The 24,326-nt window shown below is 46.0% G+C and overlaps 2 protein-coding genes across 3 annotated transcripts in view; both read left to right on the plus strand.

The window, feature by feature from the left end:
• The first annotated feature begins 5,805 nt into the window (after positions 1 to 5,805).
• The window catches only part of GLB1 (galactosidase beta 1), a 55,384-nt gene continuing 36,863 nt past the window's right edge, over positions 5,806 to 24,326 (plus strand). Inside the window, exons 1-4 of the mRNA XM_052793979.1 lie at positions 5,806 to 5,926; positions 17,830 to 17,999; positions 23,721 to 23,871; positions 24,168 to 24,228. Coding sequence (XP_052649939.1) covers positions 5,834 to 5,926; positions 17,830 to 17,999; positions 23,721 to 23,871; positions 24,168 to 24,228 — 475 coding nt within the window. The 5' untranslated portion in view covers positions 5,806 to 5,833. The remainder of the gene's footprint in view (positions 5,927 to 17,829; positions 18,000 to 23,720; positions 23,872 to 24,167; positions 24,229 to 24,326) is intronic.
• TMPPE (transmembrane protein with metallophosphoesterase domain) lies at positions 5,826 to 17,917 on the plus strand. Of its 2 annotated transcripts, XM_052793997.1 has the most exons (3): positions 5,826 to 5,926; positions 8,919 to 10,362; positions 17,830 to 17,917. In XM_052793997.1, exon 2 carries the CDS (start codon positions 9,008 to 9,010, stop codon positions 10,322 to 10,324), a length of 1,317 nt encoding a protein of 438 aa, XP_052649957.1. In that variant the 5' UTR covers positions 5,826 to 5,926; positions 8,919 to 9,007; the 3' UTR covers positions 10,325 to 10,362; positions 17,830 to 17,917. The 2 variants fall into 2 exon arrangements, with proteins under 2 accessions (XP_052649957.1, XP_052649951.1); XM_052793991.1 differs by lacking the exon at positions 17,830 to 17,917 and having other exon boundaries at positions 8,919 to 13,529.

Below are 24,326 nucleotides of genomic sequence, written 5' to 3' on the forward strand. Positions count from 1 at the left end.
TGTGGGCCTGACAGCCTGGCCACCACGGCTTCTTGGCACAAACCACATCTTTTGGTGCACAGGTGTACGAAATGGATCCGTGTCGTCGCGTGTGTTCGCGTGGAGAGGAAGTGGCTGCCAGTGTCTACCCTAACAGGAGTTGCTTCGGAAAGGCATCTCGTCTGCTAGTGAAACTCTACTGTCGGAAAGATGAGAAACAGGCAAGAGAAAGTTGTCATATTTATGAGAGAGGAGGTGCAGATCGCCAGGCAGAGACAAACCAAGGCAGGCTAACCGCTGAGCCTCAAAGGTGGCCAAAGGGATACGGAAACGATGGCCAAGGGACCCGTCCGGACAACTATGGCTACCTGGACGGAGCAGTTGTTCTTACTCACACATGTATGTTAATTCTGACACACGGTTACATTTCCATGTTAACGTCAGAACTCTCTGATTTTCTGACAGCCCTCGTTTATGGTACGGGGATCAAAAAAAACCCAAACCAACAAACCAAAACAAAACCCCAACATAAAAAAACCCAGTAACCCCCAGTTCGAGCGGTTTTCAGTGCATCCAATAAACTCGTCTTGGCCCAGGCCGAGCAGGGGGCACCACAGGCATGTCACGCTGCAAACTGAGGAACAGGACTTTGGGAGGCAATCCCACGGAAAAACGGAAGTGCGCTTTTGGGACAGCTTTCCTACGCTCGCCTGCAATGGCAAGGTAGAAGTCTTTGAAACCTTTGATCTCTCGGGAGCCTTCCCAGGCTGCCGTCCAGTCCTCGTAGGCTTTGAAGAAACCAGGGAGAGCCAGTTGCATGTCCGAGGTGGCCGTTCCCCAGTTGTCGCCGTTGTAGGCCGCCACAGGCCTGACAAAGAGATCCCAACAAGCTGTCGGGAACGAAAGCCAGCAGCGACTGCCCTGTGGAAAGGTGCGTGTGAAGTCCGCTAGAGTAAGCGAGGTCTCTGCGTTTCGGGGTTACTGCAGAAGCTGTGATGCGATGAAGAGCAGGTGGCCGCCAGCGCGGGGCGAGGGGAGCGGCGGGAGCGGGAGCAGTCTCGGGGCCGGGTGGGTGGGTGGGGGAAGGCGGTCCGGCCCCGGGCCGGGGAGGGTGTGCGCCGGCGTGAAGGAAAGCGGGTGGTGGGGAAAGCGGGGCCGGGCCGGGGCGGGGGGACCAAGAGCGGCGCTGAGGCCGGTGCCGGCGGGGGCCAGTGTGGCGCCACACCACCCCTGGGGTGTCCGCTGTAAGACCTAAGCAGGGGCGGCCCTGGTTCCCCCTGGGAAGGGAGACCGCCTCAGACACTCCTTTTTCTTTTCCCTCTGCCCCTCCCCGGGGAGGGGTGGGGGCGGCTTCCCCCCTCCTCTCTTGCCCGGGATTTCCTCGTCCTCCTTTTCCAGCCTCCTGGCGCACGATGGGGCAATGGGCCGCAGGGCTGGAAATGGGCGGAGGGCCATCCCCTCTGCCCCTGCCTTTGGGTCCTGTCCCGCCAGCGTCGCGCTCTGCGGCGTCGGCGCCTCGGGTGCCGGCCTGCAGCCTGGGAGATGCGTCTTCCACCTCCTTGGGGCGGGTGGAGGTGTGCGAGGCCTTTCTGCCCAGCCAAGGCGGCGGGGGGCAGGGGCTGGGGGGCTCCCTTCGTCCCCTCGGAGGAGCTGGGGCAAGTCCCCGGACCGGGGCCGGCTGGAGCGTGCGGTGTAAACCTTGGGTCGGAAGACAGACAGAGAGAGGTACTGCTGCCCTGCCTCCTGGGGTTACGGCGTGCAAAGGGGATTTTCTTGTTTTGAGGGCTCCGGGCCCTTATCTTGACCTTTGCGCTAATATTGTCCCTATTTTTCTCTAAATGGCCCGGGATGCTCTTTGGGTTTGTTCCCTACTAGCTAAGTCCCGGAATTCCACCGATGCCTCGTCTTCACTTGGGCGCGAGCGCTGGCCTGAGTTTTTTGACCACCGTTTCCCTTCTAGAAACTCGCCTTGGTAGAGCTATACACGTTGCGATGCTTAACAACCCTGTGGGCCTGACAGCCTGGCCACCACGGCTTCTTGGCACAAACCACATCTTTTGGTGCACAGGTGTACGAAATGGATCCGTGTCGTCGCGTGTGTTCGCGTGGAGAGGAAGTGGCTGCCAGTGTCTACCCTAACAGGAGTTGCTTCGGAAAGGCATCTCGTCTGCTAGTGAAACTCTACTGTCGGAAAGATGAGAAACAGGCAAGAGAAAGTTGTCATATTTATGAGAGAGGAGGTGCAGATCGCCAGGCAGAGACAAACCAAGGCAGGCTAACCGCTGAGCCTCAAAGGTGGCCAAAGGGATACGGAAACGATGGCCAAGGGACCCGTCCGGACAACTATGGCTACCTGGACGGAGCAGTTGTTCTTACTCACACATGTATGTTAATTCTGACACACGGTTACATTTCCATGTTAACGTCAGAACTCTCTGATTTTCTGACAGCCCTCGTTTATGGTACGGGGATCAAAAAAAACCCAAACCAACAAACCAAAACAAAACCCCAACATAAAAAAACCCAGTAACCCCCAGTTCGAGCGGTTTTCAGTGCATCCAATAAACTCGTCTTGGCCCAGGCCGAGCAGGGGGCACCACAGGCATGTCACGCTGCAAACTGAGGAACAGGACTTTGGGAGGCAATCCCACGGAAAAACGGAAGTGCGCTTTTGGGACAGCTTTCCTACGCTCGCCTGCAATGGCAAGGTAGAAGTCTTTGAAACCTTTGATCTCTCGGGAGCCTTCCCAGGCTGCCGTCCAGTCCTCGTAGGCTTTGAAGAAACCAGGGAGAGCCAGTTGCATGTCCGAGGTGGCCGTTCCCCAGTTGTCGCCGTTGTAGGCCGCCACAGGCCTGACAAAGAGATCCCAACAAGCTGTCGGGAACGAAAGCCAGCAGCGACTGCCCTGTGGAAAGGTGCGTGTGAAGTCCGCTAGAGTAAGCGAGGTCTCTGCGTTTCGGGGTTACTGCAGAAGCTGTGATGCGATGAAGAGCAGGTGGCCGCCAGCGCGGGGCGAGGGGAGCGGCGGGAGCGGGAGCGGGAGCAGTCTCGGGGCCGGGTGGGTGGGCGGGGGAAGGCGGTCCGGCCCCGGGCCGGGGAGGGTGTGCGCCGGCGTGAAGGAAAGCGGGTGGTGGGGAAAGCGGGGCCGGGCCGGGGCGGGGGGACCAAGAGCGGCGCTGAGGCCGGTGCCGGCGGGGGCCAGTGTGGCGCCACACCACCCCTGGGGTGTCCGCTGTAAGACCTAAGCAGGGGCGGCCCTGGTTCCCCCTGGGAAGGGAGACCGCCTCAGACACTCCTTTTTCTTTTCCCTCTGCCCCTCCCCGGGGAGGGGTGGGGGCGGCTTCCCCCCTCCTCTCTTGCCCGGGATTTCCTCGTCCTCCTTTTCCAGCCTCCTGGCGCACGATGGGGCAATGGGCCGCAGGGCTGGAAATGGGCGGAGGGCCATCCCCTCTGCCCCCGCCTTTGGGTCCTGTCCCGCCAGCGTCGCGCTCTGCGGCGTCGGCGCCTCGGGTGCCGGCCTGCAGCCTGGGAGATGCGTCTTCCACCTCCTTGGGGCGGGTGGAGGTGTGCGAGGCCTTTCTGCCCAGCCAAGGCGGCGGGGGGCAGGGGCTGGGGGGCTCCCTTCGTCCCCTCGGAGGAGCTGGGGCAAGTCCCCGGACCGGGGCCGGCTGGAGCGTGCGGTGTAAACCTTGGGTCGGAAGACAGACAGAGAGAGGTACTGCTGCCCTGCCTCCTGGGGTTACGGCGTGCAAAGGGGATTTTCTTGTTTTGAGGGCTCCGGGCCCTTATCTTGACCTTTGCGCTAATATTGTCCCTATTTTTCTCTAAATGGCCCGGGATGCTCTTTGGGTTTGTTCCCTACTAGCTAAGTCCCGGAATTCCACCGATGCCTCGTCTTCACTTGGGCGCGAGCGCTGGCCTGAGTTTTTTGACCACCGTTTCCCTTCTAGAAACTCGCCTTGGTAGAGCTATACACGTTGCGATGCTTAACAACCCTGTGGGCCTGACAGCCTGGCCACCACGGCTTCTTGGCACAAACCACATCTTTTGGTGCACAGGTGTACGAAATGGATCCGTGTCGTCGCGTGTGTTCGCGTGGAGAGGAAGTGGCTGCCAGTGTCTACCCTAACAGGAGTTGCTTCGGAAAGGCATCTCGTCTGCTAGTGAAACTCTACTGTCGGAAAGATGAGAAACAGGCAAGAGAAAGTTGTCATATTTATGAGAGAGGAGGTGCAGATCGCCAGGCAGAGACAAACCAAGGCAGGCTAACCGCTGAGCCTCAAAGGTGGCCAAAGGGATACGGAAACGATGGCCAAGGGACCCGTCCGGACAACTATGGCTACCTGGACGGAGCAGTTGTTCTTACTCACACATGTATGTTAATTCTGACACACGGTTACATTTCCATGTTAACGTCAGAACTCTCTGATTTTCTGACAGCCCTCGTTTATGGTACGGGGATCAAAAAAAACCCAAACCAACAAACCAAAACAAAACCCCAACATAAAAAAACCCAGTAACCCCCAGTTCGAGCGGTTTTCAGTGCATCCAATAAACTCGTCTTGGCCCAGGCCGAGCAGGGGGCACCACAGGCATGTCACGCTGCAAACTGAGGAACAGGACTTTGGGAGGCAATCCCACGGAAAAACGGAAGTGCGCTTTTGGGACAGCTTTCCTACGCTCGCCTGCAATGGCAAGGTAGAAGTCTTTGAAACCTTTGATCTCTCGGGAGCCTTCCCAGGCTGCCGTCCAGTCCTCGTAGGCTTTGAAGAAACCAGGGAGAGCCAGTTGCATGTCCGAGGTGGCCGTTCCCCAGTTGTCGCCGTTGTAGGCCGCCACAGGCCTGACAAAGAGATCCCAACAAGCTGTCGGGAACGAAAGCCAGCAGCGACTGCCCTGTGGAAAGGTGCGTGTGAAGTCCGCTAGAGTAAGCGAGGTCTCTGCGTTTCGGGGTTACTGCAGAAGCTGTGATGCGATGAAGAGCAGGTGGCCGCCAGCGCGGGGCGAGGGGAGCGGCGGGAGCGGGAGCGGGAGCAGTCTCGGGGCCGGGTGGGTGGGCGGGGGAAGGCGGTCCGGCCCCGGGCCGGGGAGGGTGTGCGCCGGCGTGAAGGAAAGCGGGTGGTGGGGAAAGCGGGGCCGGGCCGGGGCGGGGGGACCAAGAGCGGCGCTGAGGCCGGTGCCGGCGGGGGCCAGTGTGGCGCCACACCACCCCTGGGGTGTCCGCTGTAAGACCTAAGCAGGGGCGGCCCTGGTTCCCCCTGGGAAGGGAGACCGCCTCAGACACTCCTTTTTCTTTTCCCTCTGCCCCTCCCCGGGGAGGGGTGGGGGCGGCTTCCCCCCTCCTCTCTTGCCCGGGATTTCCTCGTCCTCCTTTTCCAGCCTCCTGGCGCACGATGGGGCAATGGGCCGCAGGGCTGGAAATGGGCGGAGGGCCATCCCCTCTGCCCCCGCCTTTGGGTCCTGTCCCGCCAGCGTCGCGCTCTGCGGCGTCGGCGCCTCGGGTGCCGGCCTGCAGCCTGGGAGATGCGTCTTCCACCTCCTTGGGGCGGGTGGAGGTGTGCGAGGCCTTTCTGCCCAGCCAAGGCGGCGGGGGGCAGGGGCTGGGGGGCTCCCTTCGTCCCCTCGGAGGAGCTGGGGCAAGTCCCCGGACCGGGGCCGGCTGGAGCGTGCGATGTTCTGAGAGGCGAGGGCAGGAGGAGGCAGGCAGGACCCTGACGCAGACGCCGAATCCGTTGTTGCCGCTTCGACGGAAGGATGTCCGTGCTTCGCCCGGCTGTTTCCCGGCCAGGGCGTGGCTTGGTGGGGCAGGCCCGCACCTTCCCCGCCCTCGCGTTCAGTTGACGCTGCCGTGTCATGGGACGCCTGGCTGAGTCGCGTCCGTTGCCGTCAGTCATGCTGCGTCTCCTGTTACCGCTGGCCGGCTTGGCGGCCGTTTTCCGGGCGGCGGTGAGTCCCTTTGCTTCTTCCTCCCCTAAGGTCCGTTTTTCGCTGCGGTATCGCCGGGAGGGGCTGTGGCCGGCGGCCGCGTGGCTGTTGGGGATGGTTCCAAGCTCTGAGGGATGCGGGGTCCCCCGGGCGCCAACGGCTGCCGGCTGGGAGGGGGTGTCCTCCCGCCCCAGGCGGAATACGATTAATTTCGTTCCGTTTTTAAGACTTTAGCGGTTTGTGGTTCATGGCGCGGGGAGGGGGGGGCGTTGTATTAGTCGCGGGGCTGCGCCTGGCGGGGTGGAGCTGCCGGGGCAGGTGCGGCGAGCGGGGGGGGGCGGCTCCTTGTCCCGAGCAGGCCTGCCCGCTCCCGGCCGCGGCGGCCGCCGCGCTGCGCCCTAGCTGTTTCGTACTGGGGAAGGGTTGGCCGTGCACGCCCTCGTCCCCCGGGCGGTGAGCGCTGCCGCCGGCTTGAGGGGGGTGATCGCCGGGGTGGCTGCCCGCTGAACCTGCGGGCCGAAGCGGTGGTGGCAGGTGTCTGCCTTCCAGCCTTCAGACCGCGGTCTGAGAAAGAATAGATTACAAGGCCTCATTAAGGAACCCATGGCGGGGGGAACCCGAACTGCGGTTGCCTGATACGTACACACCGTTAGCAGATCCCATGGGAAAACTTGCTCTTCCTGTGGTGAGGGAGAGTTTTTCCTGTTCTTCCCAGGTTCAGCATTGACTCTCTTGTTGCTGCTTTGTCCAGTGGGACGCTGTACCACTGCCTAACCAGGTGCCTAGGCAAATCCTTCCTCTTTACAATTGCTGTGGGAGCCATGCCTTGTCCCTTATGCCTCGAGTTTGAAGCAGAGTGTCGGTATTGTCTTGATAGATGTTGCTAATTGAATGATGCACAGGTGGTTAAAGCTGTGTGAAAAGTAGCACGGTCTCATGGGAGACCTTTGTCAGCGGGAAGATTGGATGGCAGTAAGTATGGTCTGCGACGGGTGGGATTATGGCTGAGACTTTGAAAATTCTTAAGGTGGTGGGTAAGAGGAATGGAGAACCAGTACTCGCCAAATTTAGTAGTACTAGAAGAGGGACGCTTGGTGGATTTTGTAGATTAGTTTAAAACAGATAAATTACTTGAAAAATACATAGTGAATTTCAGGAATTTGCTGCTACGGGAGGTTGTAGAAGCAGAGATTGTATTTAACTGATTCCAAAAAAGGATTAGGCCAATTAAAATACATCAGGTTCATAAACAACATCCAAAAATGACTAGGCATGGATTTGCTTTCTAACATCCCTGATGTAGCAGTTTTGTCAGGTGGAGGAGTATGAGGGGAGTAGACCACAGACAGTGGCCAGGGTTATGTCATTTCTTTAAACAGCATTTCTTATTGCTGTTGTCTCGACAGAATGTGACCTGGTATCTAGAGGAACTGTGGACTCGAACCAGGAGGACATTTCTTGTGCTTTTATCTTTCTAGCTTTGTTTATTTTCTGTAGAGGCATGTGTGTAAAATAGCACTGTTTTTTAAGAATAGTTTTGTAATAGCTGAGAGGGCTTGAGGAACTGAGGTCAGCAGGCACGATTTCTCTATCAACTGACCGTTCCCTGACCAAGCAATGAGGGAAGGGGTCTTTTTATAACTTAGTCTCGTCCTCAAAATATAGCAGGGTCCTATCATCGCAGAGGTGCTAATGTTCTTTTAAATTAGCTTGGGAAAGTGTATGCTGCAGATAAGCAACCTGGCAGACTCGGGTTTGTAGACTTCTGGGCTCAAGCTCACTGCAGAGTCCTACAAGGCTGTTTTTGTGCCCTAGTTCTGAGATATTTTTGGCTGTAACGATTGCTTACTTTTTCTCTTGTTAAGTGTGGACTGAGAGACAGGAAGTGTTTTGGAAGTAAGTGTATTCTGCTGCATGGCTTTAAATAAGATAGTTTGTTATCTCAAACTTGGTCTCTATTGTATGTTACGAAAGACCATCCAAACTTTTTTTCATCTATGGTGAAAATAAAACAGTAGGTTTATTTTAAATAGAAATGTGCAAACTGGGCATTGGTAGAAACACTATGAACTCTGAGCAAAGCACAGAGCAAAACAGGGAATTCTGGTATGATTCAAACATAACTGATGCTTGCTTGTATATTTTCAATCTGGGAGCGGAGATGCATTAGACTTAGTGTTCCCATTACTTCTAAAGGAGCACAGTGTATGATGTTTTAATCCCTTTTCAACTTAATTGCATCCTGTTAGACCAGGATATGCTGAAATAGGGGTTGAGTCTCAGGAACTGTACGTGTAGTGGAAGTGAGCAGGAAGCAAGTAGCAAAACACAGTGTGGGTTTTACTAGTCCTACTGATTTTGAGGGGTTTGGGGAAGTCTTATTCACAACTGGAGGCAAGGATATCTGCCGATACATCATCTGCAGTTTCTGGGACCACAGTTGCATCTGGTAGCTATTCCAGTGGGGATTTTTCACTGCTGCTGTAGCATGTATTAGTAGAAGCTCTTGCATTTGGTAAGAATGATGTTGGATGATACCTGCTTCTGAGATGGAGCCAGCTGCTTGCGAAGAAGAACAGAAAGCACATGTGCTAAGTTAACGGCAGAAGCTGCTTAGTCCCAGAACATGTATGGGGTTTACAAATACTATAATGATTGTTCGCAAGTACTATAATGATTGTTTCTGGGACTCATTGCATCACTGTTGCAATCTATTGCCATCTACTATAAGGAACTCTTCATGAGGAAAGAGGATATTAAAAAAAAAAGGGGAGGGGGGGAGGAATCATTGAGGGAGGCAGGCAGGGAGCTTGGAAAGGGACTGCCGGAATCCAGTTTTCACTTGTCTGATTTATTACACGTCAGGAAATCTCCTCTCTGTCTTTTTGATAGTGATTCCGCATGACCCAGTGTCTCGGGTAGTATGTGCGGAGTAACAGTCCTTTATTGCAGTCTGGGAAAAAGGGAATGTATGTAATATTTTAAAACGGCTGATACTGGTTCCTGGTTGCAGGCTTTGTTGACCCAAGGCATCCCTTCATAACCACATTATTGCCTACTGGAGAATTCTGCAGAACAGAAGGGAACGGTCAGGAAGCAAAGATGATCTCCTTCAAGCAACTGCCCCTTGAAGCAAAGGCTGCAGTGGCTGCAGGAGTGGTTTTCTTCTCCATGATGCTATCGCGGAGTTATCTGGCAGAAAGACTCGATCTCAGGACGTGGCGTTGGCTTCTAAGGCTGCAGATGGCTCTATTTGCTAATGCACTCATGTTGATAGGATCTCTTCATGTCTGGAGAAGCACAGTCACCACATTCTCCAGGTCTTCAGCTGCCAGCTCCTTCTGTTTCATGCCGTGGAAAATAGCTGTGTTCATGTTTCTAGCTTTGGCTCATTCAAGCTTCTTTACATTGCTATTTCTCGTTGCAGAAGAGCCCTATTTCTTTTCTTTAGCTGCCTACACTTGCCTGGGGGCCTATATCATTCTTATCTTCTTCCTCTTCACTCTAGGCTCTGTAGAGCAGGCTTACAGGTTCTTGGCTGGGAGAGGCACTAAGGCAGGCACTGGCAACAAGAACAGAACAGCGATTAAACCAGTTTTGGCAGTCATGCTGACTGTTGCGCTGACTGTTGTCGGGCTGTTAAATGCTTCCCAGCCTCCCACTGTGAATTCAGTGGAGGTTCCAGTTCACAAGCTGCCCTCAACAATGAATAATCTGAAAGTGGTGTTGCTTTCAGATATCCATCTGGGGCCTACAGTTGGGAAGACCAAGCTTGCCATGATTGTGAGAATGGTTAAGGCTTTGAAACCAGATATCACTGTGATTGTTGGGGACCTGACTGACTCTGAGGCAGAGATCATACGACCTGCTGTTGAGCCTCTTGGAGAACTTAAGTCCCCTTTGGGGACTTACTTTGTCACAGGAAACCATGAGTACTACACATCAGATGTTAGCAACTGGTTTGAGCTGTTAAAATCATTTAACATTCAGCCACTCCATAACGAGAATGTGAAGATTGTTTCACCGAAGAGCACTGATGACTGGTTCTGCCTGGCTGGTGTTGATGATATTGAAGCAGATGTATTACGCTACTCAGGACATGGCATGGATTTAAAAAAAGCTCTCAGAGATTGTAGCAATGACCATGCAATAGTGCTGTTAGCTCATCAGCCGATTGCTGCAAAGTGGGCCCTTCAGGAGAGACCAGACATAAACTTAATTCTCTCTGGCCATACTCATGGAGGGCAGATGTTCCCACTAAATGCTGGAGCTTATTTTCTGAATCCATTCTTTGTTGGGTTGTACGAAGTTGGGCAGAACACCTTTGTCTACGTCAGCCCAGGGACGATGTACTTTGGAATACCTATGAGGCTGGGCAGCAGAGCTGAAATAACGGAGATAATTCTACGTTCTCCTTGAGGAGTTTTCCATTTGATGGGTTTCTGTCATCCTTTTTGGTCAGTATATTGGCTCTTCTGCTCTGAAAGCAAATCCTTTTTCAGGGAAGCCAGAGAAGATGTGTTGGGGTGGACTTCAGCAGGCTGTGTTAAGTTTGAGCAGAAACACTAACTGTATCTTGGGCCTGTGAAACAAATCAGGGGCATGTTAAAATACTGAAGATATTAATTCTTTGAGTTCATTATTATTGAGGTTCTGCATTTAAAGATAACACTGATGTCATGGAGATAATGTGTGTCCTGTGCATGTTTAGTAATATCTGTGTCCTGCGGCTACTTCATGTTCCACTGTTTATTATCCATCAGGCAGCTGCCTTATCAAATCTCAGACAGGTGAAGTTCTGATCTCTTGCAGTGAAATTGCTCATGCATGTTTTGTGGAAGGTACTACAGAGTGTCCACTGAGTTATGTAAACTCTAGAAGCCTTATGCTAGAAATGTTACAGGAAGGGAGTAGTTTTGGGGTTTTATTATTGAGGCTGGGTATCTTTATCCTGCTAGCTGTCCGCAGCATGCACTAGGGCTTCCAATCTGTGCTGCTTACCAGTACAGTAAGTTGCCAGGCATCAGTTCCTGAAATTCTTTTTCTTCCAGTTAAAAGGCTGGGGAGGCTGATACCAAGGGGTAAAAGTAGCTGTCTTTCTGCAGGCATTTTCCCCAGAATAACTGGGCATCTAGTAGTTACTGAAAATAGTTCTAATAAAAGCAAATGAGAAAGAAAACTCCTAAGGAACATAACTTCTGTTGCTGTCCGAGCATACAGTACCTCCTGATGTAAAGCACAAAATCCAAAGCTGAAATACTCAAGTCTCTTCATTCTGTATTTTTTTTGTTTATGCTTAATTTCTCTTCTGTGATTTTTCTCTTACAAAAGTAAGGAGATGCTATTTGAAAACAATGCCTATAGGTTAATGCTTGAACTTTAAGGTTTTAATATTTCAAGTAAATGGTGTCCTTTTTAAGAAGTCTAAACTCTGCAGCAGGTATCTTTCCTTAACAGCATTTGTGTATCAGTGTCCTGGTTGTCTGATAGGCACATGGCAGAATAACTGCTACAGGATAATGAGGGATGGAGAATTTCTCTCTCTTTCCTAGAAGAGCTTAACACAAATTAATACCATTCTGGGAAATTTGAGAATTTAGAAAATAATAATGAAAACATTCTTGCTTCCATATCTTTGTGTTAATATAAGAAAGCCAGGATGTAAGTTAATGCGTGCATATTTTCCAGGCTGATGAAACAGTTTACTTCTGTTCATCGTCCTCTCTCCTTCCTCTTCCACCTCAGTGTTGCTGTGTGAAACGCCACGAACAATACAAATCTGGCAATCCTGCCTCTGACTCTGCAGTCTGCAGCTGTAGCCACAGGGTTTCCCTTGCTCTGCCTTTCTGCCCACCAGTAGCTACGTTCCTCTTGGGCAGACCCATTTAGCATGGGGCAAAAGAGATCAGCGCTTACGCGGGAGACAGGATAGCAGGACCGGAACTGTGGTGGTCTGTCTTTTTCTGCCTTCCTGTGTGATCCCGAACCAGACACGCTTCTGTTTTATTCTTCAGCTTCTGCTCTTGTTTTGCAGGAGGCTTGTGGGGCTGTATTTGAAGACTACTATAGGCTTTGTAAAGTTGATTTATTTTCTGTAAGTGAAATTTTGAAGTTTCCCTTCATCCGCTCCCTTCAGCACCGCCCAGGCAGAGTTTCTAACTGCTAAACTGGTTTTGTATCCTGTTACTCTGTACAAACATCTTGCATTTTTACTCAGAGGAATTTTGAGAAATACTGTAAATGTGTCATGTGCACTGGAAGGTTGGTGGAAGAGTTGGAGAAGTCAGTCCTTTTTTGGTCTGAAAACTGAACACCTGACCAGCCAGGCTTTCTGCTTGCCCAACTAGATAATTTCTGTTTCCCAGCACCTATAATTTTGTAAACTTTTTTATGCTTGTGCAATAATATCTGCTTAAATATCCTAAAGTTTCCACGTATATTTAACACTGCCCGCATGGGGTCCTTCTGAGGTTCTTTCCCTGTTGGTGGCATAGTGTCAAATGGTCTTTTGTAGAGAGAATCTTGATAGCCTGTAACTCTCTGTTTACTTATCAACGTGCTTTCAGTTAAAAGCTGTGTTCTGGATTTAGTAGTGCAGAGTATTCCCTCTAGGACAGTGGTCCAGGAGGATAGCTTTTCATTTGTTAAGCTGAGGGTTATTACTGTGTTAAGAAGACTAATTGTTGAGCAAGTTTCCTTACCAGGAGGCTTTTGTGGAACTGGTTTTAGGTGGTGTTAGTTTCCCAGTGAGTTGCTAGTATTATTTTTTTTCTTTTTTTCCCTACGCTTTTTATGTCTCTCTTCATTCTGCCCAAATGTGTGCAAAAACCTAGCTGAAGTGGTCTGTCCGTCCCAGGGGTGCATAGATGACTTTATTACTTTGTATGTGCCACTTTTGGAGGATCTTTGTGTATCCTTTCAGGGGCAGATAAACATCCTTTTAGGAGTGGTCATATCATTTCATAAACTTACTGAGTTCTCCAATGTAATTTAGTTCTTGTTCATTTTTTCAAGTATCTCCCTCTGAAAGCTTGTTTGCTTGATGATTAGTTATCGCTTAAAATGTTTTCTTTCTGTGCCAAAACACTTCAAAGCCTCTTCCTATTTTTTTTTTTTTAAGTATGAATGGAAAGTATCCTACATCAACTTTCTTTTTGATAGTAAGAGGAATTAACCTTTTTAAAAATCTCTCTAGGACAGCAATCCCTAATTGTCCTTCAAGGCTTTTTCTGTACTTTTTCCAATTTGACTTGAATGTGCATGATGTAGACCTGTGTTCAGTATTCCAGATGAAAAAAAGGCTGTGCTGCTTATTTTGTAATTTTTTTTTTTTTTTGTGAATTTGTGTGTGTGGGGGGGTGTGTGTGTAGAATGTATTTGATCTGGAGAACTTAAGTAAATGAATATATATTTCTTCCTATAAAAGGCCAGTTCATGGGGGGGGGGGGGGGGAGTTAATCACTATCAGAATAATACCAGAACAGAATAGTGTCATCACTTTGTGAAAGTTATATTTATTACATTATATAATCGGTATAGAGTGGATTTGAAAATATGTAAATTGTGGTATAACAAATGCTTTAAATGTTGGGATTTAATAAAAGTTTATTCGCTTATCAAGAAAGATGCCTCTAATGACCTTTTATTTTGTACCAATAGTTATTGTAGCAGTTCATGCTGAACAGTTTTAACTTGACACACTAATTCTGTTTAACAACAAAAAGCTACTGACTACTTTTGGAAAAATCTTACACCCACACTGTTAAGTGAGGCATGGTGGAAAGCGGGAAAGGTAAGGCCCCTATTAAATTTGCCTGATGTCTACTAGTAGGAAGAAGTGCAGGCTGAAGAGATTAGGATGTGATGCAGAGAAAAGGACTGCTGCAGGGGCAGAGAAAGGTTATTAAGAGGATTTTTTGGAAGGAGCAGAAGAAAATGAGTGGTTTGTGGTTCTCAATTTTCATACTTAAGCTTTGGGGTAGAGAAAGGGGTGTTCTGTATTTGAATGATCTGTATAAGAGATGCTAGAAATCTTCACAGGTGGAGGGGTTCATTGAGGATTTGTACCCACATCTGTTTGCTTTCCAGATAAGAAAAAAACCTGTTTTGTAAATTTGGAGAATGAGAGATTCTAGCCACTGTTAAATAGTTTTGTGTGCTGAAGCTATGAATTTTTTTCCTTTGTTGAGACACATGCATGTTATAAAATGTTCAAAGAGCATTAAGGTTGCAAAAACAAGTTCGTACTTGATTTAAGAAAGGACAAATTCTTTAGTTCTTCCTGTTTCCATGTGAGTATGTTCCGAGCATGTAAGATGCAACATTATACCATTGCCTCTAAGGGTCTGAATTTTCAGCTGGGCATTGATAAGGTGTGGTATGAATGAACTGGCGTCTTAAACCGCGTGCAGTTAGCGTGTGTGTTGAATCTACTTATCAAACTAGCAGACGCACTACCCCACCTTCTAGGGAGATGCAGGGAATTCATTCCTTCAGTGTATTCACAACCATGAGTATAGAATATTGACAGAGCCAGACATAAATTCATGACAAGAACTGTTTTGGTTTTGTTGTAAGCCCCTGTCTGGGAGCTGTGGGTCGAGTCGTGCACTGACAATAAAAGAGTGTTGAGTAATTGATCGCGAAGGGAAATCTGTTTACAATGGGCAATGAATGAGGTGAATCAGAGCAAAGTACTCTGGAAGCTTCCTCCCTCTCCTCACCCCCATAATAATACTGTATCAGGAAGTGTATGTGTAAGGAAGGTGACTTACAGTTATGGTCACAGCTTTAAAAGCATGGCTTCTAAATGGTAAGTGGTTCAATGATGATCACTTTCATAATTAATACCTTATTTTCATTGTTTTATTGTTTTAAGAACGTCTTGTTTCTTTGCCAAAGATGTCTGTCGCCCAAGGGTGGAGCTATGTAAACAGTTGATTTGACGCTCATCATCTCTCAACGGTTATCTGCTATAAATGGAGCAAGTGTCTCTTCCATAGGCCTCTTGATGTGGTTAGTCTAAATGAGGGTGCTGAAATCCTTTTTGAGGGAAATGACAGCAATTTATTTTGACTCTCCTTTATTTCCAGGGATAACGGTCTTTTAATGTGCTTTTTTTCCTAATGCTTCTCTCTCTCTTTTTTTTTTTTTTTTAAATAGTATTGCAGAATTGTGTTGCTGCACCTGGGTTCTGAGTTTCATTTAGTCATGATCGTTTTGAAGCACTCAGCTCCACATTAATGCTGCGACTTGTCACAGTCCCCTAGAGTAAAAAAAATCTGAAGAATGTGAAACATGTGCTTGGTGTTCATAAGGGTGAATGGTTTCCTTCGGGGATACACAAAGTACAATTCCATCCTAGTGCAGCATGCCCAGGAATCAAGATGCAGGTTATAAATTAAAGATCAGCAAAAAGTCACAGGTATTTGAATTGAAAGGAAAGTAAGCAGATGGTACATACCTGTGCATCCTCTGCAGTGGTAATATACTTGAGGTTTAACAGCCTGGAGTTACTACAACAGCATAATTTCCCAGGGAGAATCCCAACCTTTGAGTTACTTTTGTTCCAGAGCAGTTAGTTTGTATTTCTCAGGTCTGCAAGGTCCTGATTTTGTGAAGACCTGTCATGTCCATACCTTTGTTGAGTCAAGATTTATTTCAACTTTAATGGAACTCTGTTAAGTAATGTTAGGAATGGGTGCGTGTTTGTGGGATCAGGGTTTAAAAAGCTTCCCCTATGCCATACTTGGCAGTCCCTTGCAGTTCTTGTTTCCCTGCCAGCTCAGGGCTGTTATCTTCTCACATCTGTTGTTGTATGTCCACCACACACATAATTCCACTTGTTCACTGTTGGCAGAGTGTTTTGCATTGCTATGTGCATTTAAGACATTTTCCACAACTTTATTTTAGGTTTTGTGTGAAGAAATGCATTTATCACAGTTGCAACACTCTGTAGTCTTCCTCCTCCTTGGAGTTTGTAGTCTTCAAATGTTTGTAAAGTGTTACCTCACTCAGTTGCTCCGTTTAATGACAGTCTAGGGATAGGCATGTTTACTCAGCAATTTTGTCCTCCAGTTTTCAGGAGGGTGTGTTTTTGCTTTTTACTCTGTTCAGTAGTTTGTACTCTTGTTCTTTTGGCCTGTGACACATTGCACTGGCTCCTTTTTGCTATCTTGTTGCACTAAGAGTATGTTCTTTGTTGGCAGTTGTGTCCAGTTGTTGGCCAGGAGTCTCAGTACTTGCAGCTTTATGGTTATACATGCCTGCTGTATTTCACTTTTTCCATTCCTTTCTCTTTATTCTTTCTGTAGTTGTACACACTATTGCAACAAAATTGTTCACCAGTTAACTGAAAGAAGTGGTTTCATGGGAAGGTTCTTCAAAACTCTGTGGTCTGTTGGTCTCAACTTTTGGGCAGATTTCCTCCGATGGTGGATGGCTCTCATGTAGTGGGGGTCACTTGGGGTTATATGGTGGTCTACATCTCTCTTGCCTTTCTGATTTCATCACTTTTGTTTCATGTAATCGATTTCCTAATTGCTAAGCCCTGTTCTCGATATGGGACAGGCCAAAGCCTGTCTTTTCAAGAACAAGGCCAGTGTCCTTTGACAGCTTTTAATTTACACTGTTGAAAGGTGTGTTTCATTTGGACTAGTATAACGTCCAATGAATCATGAGGTTTGTTAGGTTGACTTCTGACTTATTTTCTGATAGGTATGGAGAACTAACTGATTACATATGCTGACTTGTGATTTTACTTCATAAATCCCTACTGATCTTTAATTGAAGGAAATTTTTTTTAATGTGCTCAGTAATGAATCTGATAAAACACAAATATGAAGTCATAGAACATGAAGACAAACAACGAACTATTGAGTGGTGTGTGGAGGACAAAAGCAGTACTGGTGACAGGGATGCCAAAGATACATGAGAGGTGTAAGATGCGAGATGTTAAGGTTTGCTTAAAAAAAAAAAAAAAAAATTTAAAGGTTCTTAAAGACATAGGGCCCAGGCACTTAACAAAAGGTCTTCTGTTTTTCCTTGTTTTTCACAAGCAAAAGAAGTACCGCTGTTGGTCATAGTAGTATAAATCTTACTAAGATCATAGGCTCACTTGAGGAGTAATCCCATGCTCTTGAAGTTAAGGTATTTTTCTTATGGCTAGGAAGTGCAGATTCTTATTCTTAATTTACCTGCTTCTTTTTTAAGTTCACTGTTTTGGCTGTGCTTAGCTGGAAAAGTACTGAAAGTAGGACTTTCTCCAAAAATGACTAATTTTTAGTGACTTACATAAATGTATGCAGTTCACCAGACTGATCTATCAAACAGTTTTATACTTACTGGAAACTAAGCTTTCAAACACGTATGTATCAGTGTCTTGGAGCATTTAGAATGTGGTATTTGTTCTTCAAGAGCTCCCAGCTGGCTTTTGCTTCTAGACTTGAGCGTGACATTAAGTTGGAATTAGGGTTGTGTTTTCTAACAGTTTATTAGGTTGCAGCATTGAGTGCAAAGTGTTGGCATTCACCAAATCTCCCTTAATTAATTCCTCATGATTTGCACTGGTGTGAGCAACTGCAAAATGTATCACTGTAGAAAGATGGTACTATATATATATATACTCATTGAAAGTGGAGAATTCATGCGGCATATTTTGGTGTAGTAGTGAATCCTGTCATTGCTGAGTGGTTGGCAGGTGTATTGTAGTCCTTTGGTGTGTTAGGCTCAGGTGGGCTGTGTGTAGCTAGCGGAGGGCCATTCACCATCAGTTATTCTAACACCATTGTACCTTCTATTGCGGACAGTCCACAGATGTTGTATAGACTGTTCTCCGTGTCTTTCAAGGCAGAAAAATGTTATATTGTGTTTTTTTGGTGTGTGTGTTTTTTGTTTTTGTTTTTTTTTTTTCTTTTTCTATACAGACTATACCCCAGAGGAGTTTTGGGATTGATTATAACTGTGACTGCTTTGTCAAGGATGGGAGACCTTTCCGTTACATCTCAGGTAGCATTCACTACTCACGCGTGCCCCGGTATTACTGGAAAGACCGCTTGTTGAAGATGAAGATGGCAGGACTTGATGCCATTCAAACGTAAGTAGCTGTAGACTTTCAAAGTGATTTGTAGTCCTGGGAGATGTATGAGAAGTAGTTAAGTGGAACGCTACCATCGTTACTTGGTTTATTAATTTTTAAGTAGTAGGTGAGAAAGCTCTGGAGAAGTGAAGAGTGGTATGGGATGACCTCTAACAGCATAGACTGGGACAACTGGGCAGGTTATAGCTAACAGTCTACTTCCCTACTGATAGGCAACACCTTTTGCTTCACAACCCAGGGTGCAAATGTGACCTGAAATAAATTACGAAACAGTTGTATGTGCTTTGTTTCTGCCAAGGGCATTGTAATCTCTGGTCAAAAGGCAGACTAAGCGAGAGGGGACAATAACCTAGGTTGTATTGGTCTGAAGTCTTGAAAATATTGGCAAAGGCTGCATTAACATTTAAAGCTATTTCATCAGGAGTGTTTAAATTTAGAAAAATGGTTGGGAACTGGGTGTACTTCTTTAAAAAAAAAAAAAAAAAAAAGACCATTTAAACAGGTTTCAGTTGCATGTACCAAACCTTTAGTCCATCTTTCTTGTCTTTCCTACCTGGTTGTGTACTTATTACAACAGGTGAGGCACTGATTAAAAAAAAATACAGTTTACTCTTATTTTTGCTAAAGCTTCCTTGACAAGGGAAGAAGAGTGGTAGAAAACTGTAAGGCACAGTCTTCTCAAGCAATGGCTGTAATTCCCAAATGTGTTTGTTTTTTCTTTCCTAAATCATTACAAGGCTTAGAGCTTCTCTTTGAAACAGCCTGCTTGTGTGCTATGGACTGCCAGACAGTGTTGGTTCTGGCCATGCAGAGCCTGTAGGCCAGGGCACTTTGCTCAGCGGGTGTGTTGCACCATCTCTCCTTCCTCTCCCTTGAAATCTGTATTTTGTTTGACCTGCAAGTTGCAGGGCTGCCTTGTACACTTGGGGATGTGATTAGTAGGGGTTAGTATGTGAAGAACACACGGCAGGGAAAGAAAAGAAGTTGGTTTTTTTCCAAATTTAGGGTGCTCTTTTTTTTTTTTTTTGTAAGTCTTAAAACTCTTCCCTCTGTTGTGACGATGTAGTGACTTTTTGTTTGGTGGGTGGTTTTTGTTGTATTCTAATAAAGCAATTAAGTTCTATCTTCCCTCACATCACATAAGAACAACAGGATTAAGTAACACGATTGAGTAACACACTTGCTCAGGACAGAGTTACTTTTATTGCAGCAAAAAAAATAATTACATGGGCAATTCCAGTAATCTCAAATGGACCTGAAAATTATACCTTTTGATGTCTGGCTTGAAGATCAGCCTAGGCCCTGACAGTGGCTCTGTGACTCCTATGAGCCATAGTGTCTCGTACTTCCCTTGGGTCTCTTATTTTCCTCCTCCTCCCAGCACCCATATATCTTCAGTGCCCTCTGTGCATTTCCAGCTTTTTCAACCAGTCCCTTCCTTTTCTCTTTGAAATTGCCTGTTCATGTCTCTGCTGCATCACTGGTCTTTTGAGATAGGAATCTTTTCTTTCCCATTCCCCCCCATCGCTGTTGTTTAATGGCAAAATTGCTGCAGGGCTGTGTTTGTTGTTTTTTTTTTTTTTTTTTCTTCCTGTGGCTTCCTCCTTCCTTTGTAATCTCCTGCTAACAAGGTTTTTTTTCCTCCCTCCCTCCCTCCCTCCCTTCCTTCCTTTTTTAACTTATTGAGGTCTCTTAATCTGTGCTTTACTGTTTTGCATTAGTGTCCCTCTGCTGTGCAGGAAGGAGTGGAGATTGTCTTGTGTTGCTGGTGTCAACTGTTCTCTGTCAGTCTTGGGATACCCAAGTTGTACAGTACAGGCAGCAAGTGTTGCCCTGTGGTTATGTGACCTATGGCCTTAGGTGTTGTTGCTGGATTACAGATGACAGATAACAGGTTTTTTACAACCTTGTTTTCTTTTTGTAGAGCAGACTGGGATTCTTTAACTTTCTCCCACATCATTGCTTACCTTTGGATTTTTTTCTGCTATGGTGAAAGATACACATTTAGGAGCTATCTTATAAGCAGAAAGTACCCCCGTGCCTTGCATTTTCTACAAGAATCAAGTCCATGTGTCTTTCCACTTGACACTGATTTCTCTCTTTCTTGATGCTAAAAAAACCCCCACCAAACCAAAAACATGTACCAAACCCCTTTTTTCTTTGACGTTTGCAGATAATCAAGCCTTACTGCTCTTGATTATTTGAGATAAAGCAATAAATTTTCATGTTACCCCCAAACAATTCTGCTGTGATTTTGTGTAGCTTTGGTAAAAATGGAAATTGGTCTAGATGATTATTTAGTTGTGGTTTTCTTTTCTCTTTTGCCTGTTCCTTCCTGGATCAGTAAAACTATTAGCAAGGGACTGAGATACCAGTTGTGTGAAGTCGTTCTGGAATGGGCGGCAGCACTGCCAGACCTTCTGGCAGGATGTTGTAGTTGGACTCCCAACCTCGGGACCAGCTCTGAAGACTGTGATTTTGCTGCTTGGGGTTTTTCCCATGAGGCAGGGAAGGGTCTTGCTGTAATTTGAAATACGGGAGCCTTCCGTGTTCTTATCAAGGTGCTCCCAGCGAGGCTTACCACTTCAAGGGAAACAGGATCCTTTTATTACAGGATTGTCCTTGTAAATACTTTATGGTCAAAGCAAGCCAGACCTGCTCTCCTTTCTGTTCTCTGCAGCCTCATTTCCAAAAGACTTGCTATGCCTTGATGCGCTGTTCAGCTAATGACTGAGTCAGCAGCTTGTCTGGAACTCTTGAATGGGTGAAGTCAGTATATGTATATAACCATCTGCGCCTGGAAACATCTTAGAGCAATAACAGAATATGAGAAAACAGGTGACAGGAAGCTTGATCTTCCATTAAAGCTTAAAATATCAAGGCCTAAACCTTCCAAATAGCAGGTTGAAATTTGATGTAATGGTTGATGTGACATCCCAGCAGATGATGGAGGCGTACCTAGGAGCTCCACTCCCGACCACAGCAGGTAGCACGCAGACGCATCTGGTCACACAAGGGTAACTGTCATTGTTTGCAGTTCCTCAGCTGTGCCTGCCAAGGAGAAATGAATGCTGTCAAAGACATCTGGAAAGGACTGAAAGTTTGTGGTTTGTTTTGGGTTTTTTGGCATGGAGGAGATAAATAATTAACCACTAGATGGGGCTAAATATTTACAGATCAGTGGAGAGGCTTCCTGGAAGAACCCGCAGTTCCCTTACTGGCATTTTATTTGTTTTACTGTATTTGTTGACTAATGAGTAGACAACTGTAAACCTGTAGAAACTCCCTCTAAGAAAGAGCTGCTGCTTAGAATATCTCTTAAATAAAAAATAAGCACAATTTACTTTTTCTAAAGATTCATAAATGTGTAATTTAACTAGCATGTATAAAATGCTGATGTATTTATTAAATTAATACAAGCTATTTAATTTTACACTATTAAAAAAAAAACCCAAACCCTGGTATTACAGAGACAATTATCCTGTACATTAAGGTGGTTAAAGTGGGTTTTTTTGCCTGTTGACATCTCTCTGAAATAGGAGAGGAAAAGTGACTTTTAAAGAAAAGGAAAGTTATAGGATAAAGCTTAGAAATTGTATGTAAATGGAGAGAAAATGCTATTACTCAAATACAGAAATACCACATTTCAAGTTTGAAAAAGGAATATGACATTCCTTTATAAATCCATTATTCTGTAGCTAAAGCAGTACAGCATTAACAACTAACTATAAATTTGTACAATGGTATATAGGAATTACACTTGCTTATAATAACAATTTCAAAGTAAAATGATTTAATTTGAGGCCATTGCTAGCTGTAGAAAATATACTGGGGGATTAAAGTGTATTAGTAATAATTTTTAGAGCAGTGTTTAAAATACGTTTATATCATGATTCATTCTGTAAGAAAGCATTTTGCATAAATTTTTTTTCTTAACTTTTTTCCCTTCTCTACTAAAATCTGCTTTTTTTTCTGGCCTTGTGGGGAAGCATGGGACATAAATTAAAACTGTTTCTGGAAGAATTTTTCTGTCTTCTTCCATCTTGAGTGTACTTTATCCACTTTGATCTTGAATGTCAGCAATCAGCTTGCTCCTCTGCCTGAAATTTAGACAAAGCGCACAAAACTAAATTAACATTGAATGTGTTTTCACGTGGTTCATATAGTCATTAAATGCACATTTAGCTTGTTCTACAAGTGGGTTAATCATGTGTTTCGGAAACAATTAGATCAGGTTGACAAAGAAATAAAATACACTACCTAGAGGGGAAAATCTGCATTTTGATGCCTGAGTGTGTTGCTTTGACTCCATCCTGGCATTCAAATTTTAAGCTTTATCTTTTCAAACAGAGGCTTAAGATTTTGGCATTTGTGAGGCTATAATATTAACTAACGTTGCTGAAAGATTGTAACTTTTGTATTTGATGTTCAAGTGCATGTATGTCTGAGTGCGGCCATTTCAGTAGTGTGCTCATGTGAGGGTTCCTGTTTTTCTTGCTTATTGAAAGCAGTGTTTTCTGCACTTTCTTTCCCTCCTGGGTAGCTCTTACAAAATTAACTCTGGAACACATAAACAAACCCAGATAGTAAGAAAAGTATTGCCTGAGAGGATCTTTGCTTGACTAACCACAGTTTTGGTTTTACAGATTTTTCTCAAATTTGTTCTCTCTGGAACAGTGGCAACAGTTGTCTTCGAGAGATTGCAAACCTATGTACATAAAAGTAAATGCATGGAGAATGAGTTTTCCCATTCTCTTGAATCCTTGCTCAGGCTGTACTCATCCCTAATTTTAATGTCTGTCCATGCTACGACTGCCACTTAGTACTATCCCAAGCCAAAACTCTCATGGTCCATAAGCTACAATGCTACGCATAGTAGTTGGTAGATAACATGCTGCTTTGTTGTCCTGCGACCAAGGCTATTTTTTTTTTTTTCTTCTGTGAGATGTTCTGTGATGAAGTTGTAGTTTCCTAAGTCCTGGAAGTAGGGGAGAGATGTTCTTTCAAATGGTTATCTGCTTGTTTGGCAGCTTTATTACTTGGTTGAAATGAAGTTTTACTTTGTCCAGGCTCTTGGGCGCTTTAGTATCCTCTAACTTGACCGTTTTTCCCATGCTAGTTTTCCAGAACGGGGCTTGCTCCTGGTCATTGAAAACTTTCAGGACCTATACGCAATATCATTTGAGGCTTAGACATTTTTAAACTCTTTGCAGTGGCAGCAGCATGGACCTGTCAGCCTAGTTGGTGTTCCCTGTGCGAACTGGGTGATCCATTCACAAAGGGTCATGCGCTGTTTTTGGGCAAGCTCGTTCTTGACTACCTCCTTTTGCAAGTGGTTTACAGTATTCATCTCTTCACAAACCTCCTAGCTCTATACAACTGGCAGCTGACTTGCTAACATTAAAACTGTTAACTACTTAAATTTTGGAACAGACATCATGGTTTCAAAATGGCACTACCAAAACCTGTTCTTGCATTGGTATGGACTCCTGCAGACATACTGCAAAGTACTAAGCCTTATTTCAGTATTAATTTTAATACCTTCTGCCATATGAAGTACCTCACAGAAGAAGGGCCCTAGAGTGATTCTTGTATTTTACTGATCTGAAGATCAGTTCAGCATTACAGATCTCTGGGGTGTGTAGTACAAGCAGTTGTTATTTGGAGATCTGGTTTAGTCTTGGTTTCCTAATGGAAGGTGATCTTCTCTCTTCATAGGTATGTGCCGTGGAACTACCATGAACCCCAGGTGGACATGTATGATTTTTCTGGTGACAAAGATCTAGAGTATTTCCTGCAGCTTGCTAATGATACTGGTTTGCTGGTTATCCTGAGAGCTGGACCTTACATCTGTGCAGAATGGGACATGGTACAGCCTTTTGTAACAGTTACCTCATTTCTAGGGTAAATCTAATGCAAGTATTTCTGTCTTAAAGTAGACAAATGTACTTGGTGTATCCTTGGACAAGACTTTTGGTTTAGCGTATTAAAGTCCATGCATCCTAAGTGACTTCTTACAATGCAAACTTTGTATTTCTTTTTTCATTGGGAATTATTACTTGTAGAAAATCAATCTTCAGGTCTCAGTATATGTTTTGATAAAAGACTAAATTCTTCTTACATTTCCCAAGAGCGGTCACAGACTGATTCCCTTTCTTTTCCCAGGGAGGTCTTCCTGCATGGCTGTTGGAGAAGAAATCTATTGTTCTCAGGTCTTCTGATTCAGGTAGAGGCATCAAAAAGTACTAGCAAAAATACACTTCAGCAGCAAGGCAACTTTGCTGTTTGAGGCCATTACTAGTTAATTCATATTTCAGCTTAAGT

This window comes from Harpia harpyja, chromosome 1 (assembly GCF_026419915.1).
Source record: "Harpia harpyja isolate bHarHar1 chromosome 1, bHarHar1 primary haplotype, whole genome shotgun sequence".
NCBI classification, from domain to species: domain Eukaryota; kingdom Metazoa; phylum Chordata; class Aves; order Accipitriformes; family Accipitridae; genus Harpia; species Harpia harpyja.